Below are 10,522 nucleotides of genomic sequence, written 5' to 3'. Positions count from 1 at the left end.
CTGTGGGATAATCTTCCACTAAGACCGAAAAAACACATAACCCGAAAGTGATTAAAAGAAGGATTTCTGTAATTTGTAAGGGGTGGGGGGGGGGAATGTAACAAACTAATTTAAGCTAATGTAATGTTTATAAAGTTACTTAGATAATGACACCATGTATGCCATTATAATCATTAAAACCCAATCTATGTTTTTTTTAAAAAAAACTTAGATGATTAACACAAAATCAAGTTGATGTGAAGGAACAATTACTTTTAGAAAAAAAATCAGGAGGTCCTAATATTCTGTAGAATGAGGGAGGATGCAGCTGTATGTCGACAGCTTTCATATCCTCATTTGAATAATGTGGCCTGAATCTGTCACTTTATTCATCCTCCTTATGCTCAGTGTACTCTGCATCAACAACAAATTAAGTTGTAAATAAGAGACAATCATCACTTTTGTTTTTAAGCAGCTTCTGCATGGAGAATTTCAATGTACTGTTTCTTTTTGATAGAAAGAAAGGGATTCTACACTCTGCTTATGTAAGCACAAATATGAGGAAACCAACTGAAATGAAACAATAAGGGAGCACTTGAGAACTGCTCCAAAATGTTCTTGGAAGTACATTTCTACCACCACAGAAATCTCCTTTTTTTAATAGGATATATATAAAGAAAACTGTTTAATTGACTGTAATAATTATTCTTACTTTGCTCTGAAATGCCAATGATTTTTTATTTTCAATTTAAAAACATCCGCTTTCCTCATCTGGGTACAAGCAGCGTACACCTCAACAGGAAGAACACGAGAATAAAGTCAGCTGTAACCTTTGTGTACCTAGAAATATTATTAACCTCTAATATGATAACATAATACCATTTCATGAGCAAATATAGCATGCAGTAAGGAGAGAGAGGAGGAAAGAGATTTTCTTACCTTTACGTCTGAGAAGTAGGTTTTCAGCATATTGGAACTTGGGTACCGGGTGTAAAAGAACATGAGCTTGGCCTTTTTCAAGTGATTCGGTGACAAGCCTTCCTGCATGTAGGATTGAATTAGTAAAGGAAAATGCCTTTCTTGAGAATGTTCAAAGCTAGGAAACTGCCCCCTCAAATATTCTACAGTTCCCCAGACTACAGGAGAAAATATTAATATTTAAATTGCTGCGCTGTAATTTTCTCTAAAATAGCTAAACAAGGGATGTGAGGCCATGTAAACCCTGTATTTCTGATCAGTTTTGGTGCTGGGTCTCAGGAATCTTGCGAGTTTACGGCTTGTGTACCATATGTATGTTCACTTGTTGCTAAGGAAACAAATGCACGAAGCATGTGCCGCAGAAAACTTATCACAAGCTTTTTCTCCCTCTCCTTTGCAATTCCAGCTAAAGTTTCCTTTTCTTTCAGTGTTGTGCTGCTCGCACAAAATAAAACTAATGCATGAAAGACAATCAGAGGCGCTTTATCATTTTGAGCAATGTTTTATACAGGCAGTACATTTCACCTGTTTCATTCATGTCGATAAATTTTAACATCTGGAGTAACTCTCTCTAATCCTGCTGTTGCTTTGCTCCAGTGGCTGCCTTGCAAACCACAGTGAAATTTGTAACAGGCAGAGCCCCTCGGCCACTCAATCCCCCCCGCCCCCCCACTCCCCCCCCAACTTGTCGCCTCCTGATTTACACAGTTAACTCCTCGGAGAACGAAGCTGTATTTGGGGCTAACCAATCGATAAATGTGGGCTACCAGATCAATAAATGGCCACTTACCCTATAAGGCAGCCTATTTATCCTGGAAACATCACTACCTTTTAGATCTGTAAACAGAAGCAACTAAAAGAGTTCCCAAGGGAATGTGAAGCTAACCATAACAATCTCGGCTTGCTGATTTTTCTCCCAGCTTCTTGGCTCTCTTTTGTGTACTGCGTGCTAGGACGGCTCTGGTCACATCTGTGCCGCAGGCTGGCCCTGCCATTTCCTCAGCAAATTAATGGCTTTATAATTTATCAGAAATGAAGATGCACGTGGAGAAAATCAATGTGGCCCCCACAAGGTCAATTAAGGGTTCTTCCCAGAAGCTTCTCTAAGGACTGTTTCTCCTAAACACAATTGTTGAAAATTTCACTCGGTTCACACCTTACGGTGAGGGGAAGGTCAACCAAGTTGACAGATGTGCTGCAGCCAAGGCACCTCTTCCACCTTACAGCCAGGCGCACGTCAGCACAGAACATCTCATTCCAGGCCTCGAGACGGGAAACCCAGACTAATTTTTATCAGCAGGCTACTGATGATTAGCTAGGGTTTTCAGCAGAATTCCTTTTTCTCTAATTCGTGAAATCTACTGAAACCCTCTCCCTTTATTTCAGTTACAAGGTTCACTTTTAGATTGGAAAAATGCAGCATTTAAAAAAAAAAAAAAAAGGCATTGACAATATTAGTTTAAAAACCTCTTATTATCTGGAAGTACATGGAAAATGGCTCAGCTGAACTTGCATTTTGTTTTAGATGCTTAATGATTACAAAGAAGATAATTTATGACTGACATACTTCTTGTGCCAAGAGAAGAGTTGAAAGAACCTCCAGTTACCTCCATTAGACTGATAGAGAAGTCTAAAAGAGCATTACACTCTGCAGTGCCATCTGTCAAAATACGTAAGTGAAATAATAGTAGCAAGCTGTCACCTATTGCTTAGTGATAAGAGTTTTAGACAAATCAAAACTTCTACGCCAGAAATCTATTTTGTTATGCGATCCTTTCAGGAAAGTGGGGGTCCAAAGGGGAACTCCAATAAGTAAAAGAAAAAAAAAAGAATCCTAAGTCTCCTTAATTTGCAATTCCTCTGATGCTGACAACATGTTAATATCGGGTTTGGTGTATATTCTCTTTCAATGCAAGCTCAAAGATGGACTTAAACTTTCAAAAAAAGCTCTCATTTGCTGGATTTAAGCATATTAGACAGTTGTCTAAGCATTTGGATTCCTTCTGCATTTAGGATTTTTAAATATTTTCTGCTCTAATGCCAGAGGATATTGATATTGAATGAAACATGTATTAAAAGATGTTCTGATACTCAAATTCCCAGAAATCCATTTTTTATTAAAATTATACTTGTTCTTAAGCACTTGGCAGCCTTAAAGCGATAACAAATGTGCAACAAATCTGTATATCTTGATCCTAAGGTTAACGCTTTACTGTGATAAAAGATACAATCTGTAATAACCTAGCAAAAAATAGTTAATGACAGACTTAAGAGCTAAGAATTAGATAACCCATTGCTATTTCAGAAGAAAAAAAAAAACTGAACTGACCAATTGCTTAATTTCCTTTTTAAGTGCTTGGGCTGAAAAGCAACTGTTCTTCCAAGAAAGCACTAGCTGTTTCCAGGATACTTACACACGCACAATGACTCATGATGAAATAGATTCAGTAAACATACAGCTGTACCGAACACGAGCTAAGCCCCATTCAAGGCCAGGAAAGAAAACGAGCACAAATAAATATTAAGGAGGTAAAGGGAGGAGGGGTGCCGAATGGAACGCAAACAAGCTCTGTCCCAGCAGCTCGTGTGGCTTGCCTCAATTCTCTTAGCTATAGCTTTGTGAAGACAGATGACATTCAATTCTATGGGTAATGCAAAATAGACAATAACTGCTGAAACTTGAGCCAGCTGCCAGGTGTAAAAAAAAAAAGGGGGGGGGGGGGTGGGGGAAGGAGAGAAAGAAAAGATGATAAATCCATAAATTAATGAAAGACATCTGCTCAGGAACATAAAAGATCAGAGGAACAGTGTACTGCAGCTGAACCTAAAGCGGTGTTCAAACAACCTGAGAGTCTCAGCGTTGTGCATTTACACAGCACAACGCAGCCTCACCTACCGCAGCAGCAGCAAAAAGGCAAAACGCTAAGTACTAGGAAGCGAGAGACGGGGAACGAAACGTATACACGCTCTCGTGTGCTTTAACTGGAGAAGCACAGGGGTGGCATCGCACAGCATTTGACTCATTTACACTTCAATCCTCCCAGGTAACGCTCCTCTTTTACAAAAATGTTTTTCAGTGGAGATGATCTTTCACTCCTGTTACTCTCAGCCTGAGCGCCCACAAATGCTCTAACAGGCTTTTCTAGCCCACACATGCACCGAGCTGAAGGAAAAGAGGTAAGAATAGGATGTATCAGGTAGAAAATCTGCACTAGCAAAGCTGAGCTGCTCCTTAAGTTACATCTCAGGTGCTTTTAATCAGCAAAGCTCCAAATAGCTGTATCTCAGAGCATCTTCAGGACCCTGCAAAGAAGGGGCTGGCTGGAAAGTATTTGTTCATCGCCCAGGTTTTATCAACAGCACGGAGTTACCCAGCTTGCTGTACAATCGCTCATTTTTTTTTAAAGTTTAATTAGTTTAATTCTAGTCAGATGTAATAACTCCTCATTTCAAAATGTTGTAATTCACTAATTATAGCTTTCACATATTGGGACTGTGAAACTCATTCCAGTTGGATTGGAATTCTGTTTAAAAATAAATAAAATATTAGAAAGTTTCACCAGTGTTTTAAAGCCCTCCTGCCCGGGAAAGCACACCAAACTTCTTCACCTTTACAGGTGTCTTAACAGCACACAAACTACTGTTGTGCTTCAATTTTGATCTATGCAAATGTTTTGGGACTGAACAAGGCTATTTTTCTTGAGATGCAAAGAGGATGCATGACAAAGGAAGACCATACGGAAAAAACAATTCACTGTCTGTTTCTTTTGGAATTTGAATAAAACTTAATATTTGATTAAACAGATTAGTTTGCAAAGACACAGAATGCATTCATGGCCAAGATGGGAATTCATGCTGCAGGTGCATCTTATCTTGTTTAGCAACATACACAAACATTAACCATTTCCTTCTGCAATTCAGCAAAGAATGATCAGATACATTTTACAGGCAAAAAAAAAAGAGAACAAAACCCCCCAAAAAACCCAAAACCCAGGCTAGTTCAGTGTTTTAGCTTACTACTAAAACCTGAACTTGGCTATATCTGCTAGTTTTATGTTCTCATCCTGGCTGTATTGTCCAGGTAAACAGATGTTGCTTTCTGCAGGGAAGAAAGATCTGCTTCTCTCAAGAAATATATTCACTATAGGTGCACATTCAACCATGTAAAATAAAAGTGCCACGACAGAATCGACCACAAACCAACCAACCTCCATACTGCACCTTTCCCTGGAAACTGTAAGCTACCTGGACAAACGAGCCACTGCTAGGAAAAAACATCCCTCCCCACAGCTGAGCCGTATACCAGGGTACACGCTGTGTAGAAGCGCTATTTAAGAAGTCAGCTTGTCCCAACAGGTCTGTATCTAAACCCAGATCAAACTGCAGCCTGCAATAGCATCTAGGTGGGAAAGTCAGAGGGCTTTCACAACGGCAGGGGAAGAAGCGGGGCAAGGAAGGAGGAAGGGAACTACTCTAGCACTTGACGTTTCCCCTGGCTAAGCCTCGGAGCGGTGGGGGACTCTCGCATCCCTGTTTCAGCAGAAGCAACAAAGCTCTGTTGGCGACTGCTAGTGAGAAAGAGCAGGAGAAAGGGGGAGAGACGGCAGAGGGGAGGGAGAGATGCTCTGTGGGTGGAGAGGATCAAGTGCAGCTCTAGGACTACTCCTAATTCACACACTTGGCATTTTTCACCTCTGCTCACTCCTCTCCCAGGATGGGAGAACTACTTTTATACCAAAACAATTAGTATGCCACTGTACTGTTTGGTAGAAATTACTTAATTGCTCTGGCCTGAGTCTTGCCCTCGGCTGCCATTCCTGTTGACCTCAGTTCTGCTTTCCAAGCATCGCAGTTTGCATTTCAATATGCAGGAGAGATTTTCAGTTTGGATCTCCAAAAGTAACTGGCAGTAACTGCGAGTGATGCTGGGTTTAGACCGACACCTCTGTTTTGCCATACAATGTACATGGTGAAGACTTCCCTGCTACCCATGCAGCAGAGAGATCCCCTTTTGGGCAAGAGGGCCCTCAAACATCACGTCCGCTACCAGCTGGCTCTCGAAAACACCAACAGCTAAGGAAGGTCCTTTCAAACTGGGAACATTTCCTCCTATAGAAATGGGACTATTGCTGCAGGTCAGACAGCAGCAGCAATTCTTGCCTCAGACTTCACTTAAGTTAGATTGAAGACTGGGGGTGATGGGCCCTGGACCTGCAGTGCTTGCCTTGGTCCCAGTGGAGCCCATGGGAAGGATGGGAAGTCCAGGTAACCAGCAGGTCTCGAGCCCTGCCACCACCCTCCTGAGGATTTAGCACATCTACAGAAAATGTGGTTAAATTAATCTAAAACCACCACAGTTACTAATCACCTAGAAGATACCCAGTGACGGGATACAACCTTGGGCATCTGCCTTCACATGATAAACCTTGAAAAGGGACAAGTTCCTCAGCATCGCTACCATTACTCAGGGAGGGGCAGAGTTACGCAGTCAAGATCACTTTCATCAACTTGAGAATGAAATTAGCTGCATCTAAGGCTCTGTGCTTGTGCTGTTGCCTTATGCTGGAGCTGGGAAAAAAAGTCCACCTACTCTTCATGCAATATCCTCAATTTTAGCGTTGGGCAGACATGGTATTTTATTCACTTTTAATACAACTGTACTTGGAAAAAAAATCTTTTGACCAAAAAGCACATTAAGGGAAAAGATGGAAGGAGTGGGAAGTGTTATTACTAAAAAAGAAAAAAAAATAATCTAGTACTAGTTTCCAGGAAAAAAAAAAAAAAAAAAAATCCCTACTATGTCTCGATATGCCTAAATAAAGGCAGAGATGGATTTTTTCCCCTAACTAAAGCCTGCTATTGAGCTAAAAAGAGAGATTTTATTATCTTTCTTTTTTTTTTTTAAGCAGGGGAAGTGTCCTGTAAATTTAATACAGCTGAAGTTTTATATTTAATTGTTCTCTCTAGCTTTCCAAAATAATTTGCTTTGTGTATGTTAGGACAAAAGATTTCTGTGTATGGCTGAACAGAGGTTAATCATGCATAGCAGGCAGCTGCACAAGGGCTGAAGAACAGACCTCTGGGTGGGGGAAAGAACTTGATGCAGCCTGAATATATCAGTACCTGTGTCTTTTGTGCTTCGTTTCCCTTATGCACTTGAGAGCTGAAGGCTCACGGACGACCGGACCGTGGCTCTCTGCAAGCCCCAGCCACGACACCATTAACATGGGTCACACGTTGGCCTGGCAGGGGAGGGAAAGGAGGCGGCCATGGCTTGAATGGTTTTCGGACGAGGGTGATGCCCCCTCGATCACCTCCCTGCCTGGGGAAGGATCTGCTGGCCCAGGGGAACCCATTGGCACCCGGGTCGTGGGCTTCCTGACCCCACGGGACAGTCTAAAAGGCTGGGGGAGGGCCGGTGGCTTTTTTATGCGAACACCATTGCTGAAGGAGTGCTGTCAGTCAACACCTAGCATTTTATTTGGCCTCGCCAAGCCCCCCACCCGCTCCCCCATGAGCGCCCCGCTTCCGCAGCGCCCAGCGGAAGTCCCGGGGCACGGGCACGGCCCCTCGTCCTCTCCCACCAGCTAACGGCGGGTTATGGCTCGCCTTTCGAAAAGGATATTGCACTTCCCGAATAGGGCGAGATTTCGGACATGTCTTGCAGGTCGCCGCACTCGGACTTTATGAGGGACAAGGACAGGCCCTCAGCGGCGCTGGGGGGGTGGGCTGGTGAGCAGGGGTGGTGGTTCATGTGGTGCGACGACATCTTGGTCCTCAGGCTGGTGGTCTCCCGGGTCAGGTCGAGGGATTCGGGGGATGCACGCTCTTTCCCCGGAAAGGAGGCCGACGGGGCGCCCAGGGGGCTCTGGAAGGGGTAGGCCATGAGGGGCAGTGGGAAGGGGTGGCGGAAGGAGGAGGTGGAGAAGCCAGCAGTGGCCGAGAGCGGGGACTGGTGCAGGGAGGCGTGGTGGCCGCCGGCCGGTGGGGCCGAGGCGGATTGGTCGGAGGAGTTTTTACGGACGACGAGGGGCAGCGCCTCGGTTTGGTCAGTGGCGCCAGGCATGGGGACACTGCCGAAGGTGTCGAGGGGGTTGGGAATGATGACGTCCCCAAAGCACTGCAGGCGCTGGTTGGCCGTATGGAAGTTGTGGTTCTCCCCGTTGACGGCGAACCTCGCCTGCGGGATCTGGAGAGGAGGGAAGACCTGAGGAAGCTGGCGGGAGGGCTTGGACGAGAAAACCTTGACCACCGTGTCCACAACTTGCGACATGGCGGTGTTGAGCTCCTGCTTCAGCGTCTCAGCCAAGTGTTTGCCTTCGGGGTGGAAGGCATTCGGCCCTTGCTCCTTCTCCTTGGGACCTTCTCTTTTTGGCTTGTTCTCTGCGATCTCCTGCTCTCGGATGAGGGCCCGTGCCCGATCGATGAACTGCCCTGGGTCCAGCTCGCACATCTCGTTGTCTGACCTGCCAACGGAGTCGCCGGCCCTCGCATCCATGGTTTCGGAACGCATGCTGTCTTCAGACAGGTTGCCATCTTCATCATTTTCGGAGTCGGTGCTGTCGTAGATCTGGTAGAACTTCTCCTGCAGCTGGCGCAGCTGCTTCTGCATGTCCTCCAGCTGCTGCTTCAGCTGTCTGCGCTCCTCTCGCTTCTGCTCTTTCCTCGCTGAAACCAGCTGCTGGAAACTCTGCTGCTGCTGTTGCGGCAGCTTTTGCTTGCGTTTGTTTTCTCTGTAACTTTCTCGGGGACTCACGGACTGTGGAGCTATTTCTCTTTCATTTTCATTGCCCCTTAATGCCACGCTGGGGGAATGGCTCATACCCCGAATTATATTCTCAACCCGGGCGCGTTTAGCTCTCAGGTGCTCGTCACATAACCGATCCACATCAAACTGGCTCATAGTCGGCCTGCCAAAAGGGGAAAGACACTCTTGGGGGCTGTCTCTTGAAGAGTTGCTGCATACATCCTCCTGATGTACTTCTGAGCCTGTACTAGAGAGACCGCTGGCTTGGAAACTGGGCTCCGTGCCACCATTTTTGTTCATGTTATTTTTCAACAGCTGGGAAATTATGGTTGCTCCTGGAAAAGGCATCATGGCATCTTCATATGAGTTCGCCCTCTTCAGCAGCTTGCGGAGTACATTTGACTTTTCCCCATCTGCATGCTGCACCACTGAATACTCAACATCCTGCTCTGAACCTTGGGGATTCATGGCACTAAAAAACGTTGCTCTTGCCTTTGCAAAAAATGCAGATGCTGTCCCTACCGTCCTTTTCACTCCAATGTCAACTCTTCTTCTCTTGGTTTGCCTGCTTAAGAGGGCTGTGCTGTCATGGTCAGGCATCACTGGACTGTTATTGTGCCATCTTCAAAAGCTTGTCAGCTGGGCTCAGCTCAAGAATCCTGGGACCCTGGCCAACAGAACAAAAGGACTGATGAATCATTTTCTTTAAATTTCTCCAAATTTCCTGACCTCAATCCTGAATAAAATGCAAAATGCATAGGCTCTGGGATTTATGGCACATTACAATTATTGCAATTTATTATGCACTCTGCTTGAAATGAAACATTTTTAAATATTTCTGCTCCACTGGTTTAAGATGGATTAAGATTTAAAAAAGCAAAAACTGCTTAAGCACCAGTAATATGATTCTCTTGCACAAATGCCTAAAATGATACTGTTTATCTTCAGAAGAAAGAGTAGATTAGAAGAACACAGCCTCTGACAACCAATTGATTAAATTTAGGGCATTGAGATACATGTTACAAAAGAAGATGAAAGTACTCCTTATTTAAGATTTATTGTTAAAACAAGAAATTGTATAAAATTTGGATTAAAAAAAAATTCAATTGCGATGTAAAAACCATAATTGTAGTTTTGCTTTTTAAAGAGAGATAAAACTGGTAAATAAACATTCGAAGGTCAAAACAACTTTCACGTAATTGTAGGTAGGATAGTATATGTGTATGTGAAAGGTAAAGAAACCATAGATGCACTTAGGCTTACACTGGGGGAAAAAAAACCCTCTCTTAAATCATTAGGGAAACATTTATTCAGCAAAGCAAAAATGTATTAAAATATTTTATGGTCGGAATTACAATATTTACAGAGATGTGATCAAATAAAGGCCAAAACGTAGTTCGTTAACACAGCCTTCTATGTGCCAGTAACTAGCCACGACAGTGTTTTGAATTCCCCATACATTCCTTCCCTTCTCTTAACTTAGATTCTCCAAGCTAGCCCCGCTACCAAAGGCTGAAGATTCTGTATTTTGTACACTAAAATACATGTTAAATTTTTTGCATAGCAGAAATGAGGCATGTTCAGCGTCACATCTCTCTGCTTTAGAAAAATCTCCAAAAACAATATCTCAAATGCCCAGTGAAGCCCTTCTTACATGTAATGTTTTGAATACACAGAATCTTATTTCCTGCAACATGCAGAAAAGATGAGAAAAAATATGGAAAGATGAAAGAAATAACATCAATCAGCTGCGTGAGAAAGGAAGATACCTTCTCTTTATACAAACTCTCATTGTTTCCCAGGAACACAGCATAAAAA

The 10,522-nt window shown here is 43.6% G+C and overlaps 1 protein-coding gene across 2 annotated transcripts in view; it reads right to left on the bottom strand.

Annotated features, from left to right (window-relative positions):
• The window catches only part of PROX1 (prospero homeobox 1), a 36,395-nt gene extending 27,091 nt beyond the window's left edge, over positions 1 to 9,304 (bottom strand). For both annotated transcript variants that reach the window (XM_086460669.1, XM_009959314.2), the window contains exons 1-2: positions 7,583 to 9,304; positions 919 to 1,026 (exon numbers count right to left, since the gene is read on the bottom strand). In XM_086460669.1, the coding sequence (XP_086316795.1) occupies positions 919 to 1,026; positions 7,583 to 9,304 (1,830 nt within the window). The remainder of the gene's footprint in view (positions 1 to 918; positions 1,027 to 7,582) is intronic.
• Between the last annotated feature and the right edge of the window lie 1,218 nt (positions 9,305 to 10,522).

This window comes from Leptosomus discolor, chromosome 2 (assembly GCF_034619465.1).
Source record: "Leptosomus discolor isolate bLepDis1 chromosome 2, bLepDis1.hap2, whole genome shotgun sequence".
NCBI lineage: Eukaryota > Metazoa > Chordata > Aves > Leptosomiformes > Leptosomidae > Leptosomus > Leptosomus discolor.
This window is presented reverse-complemented; position numbering and strand designations above follow the sequence as displayed.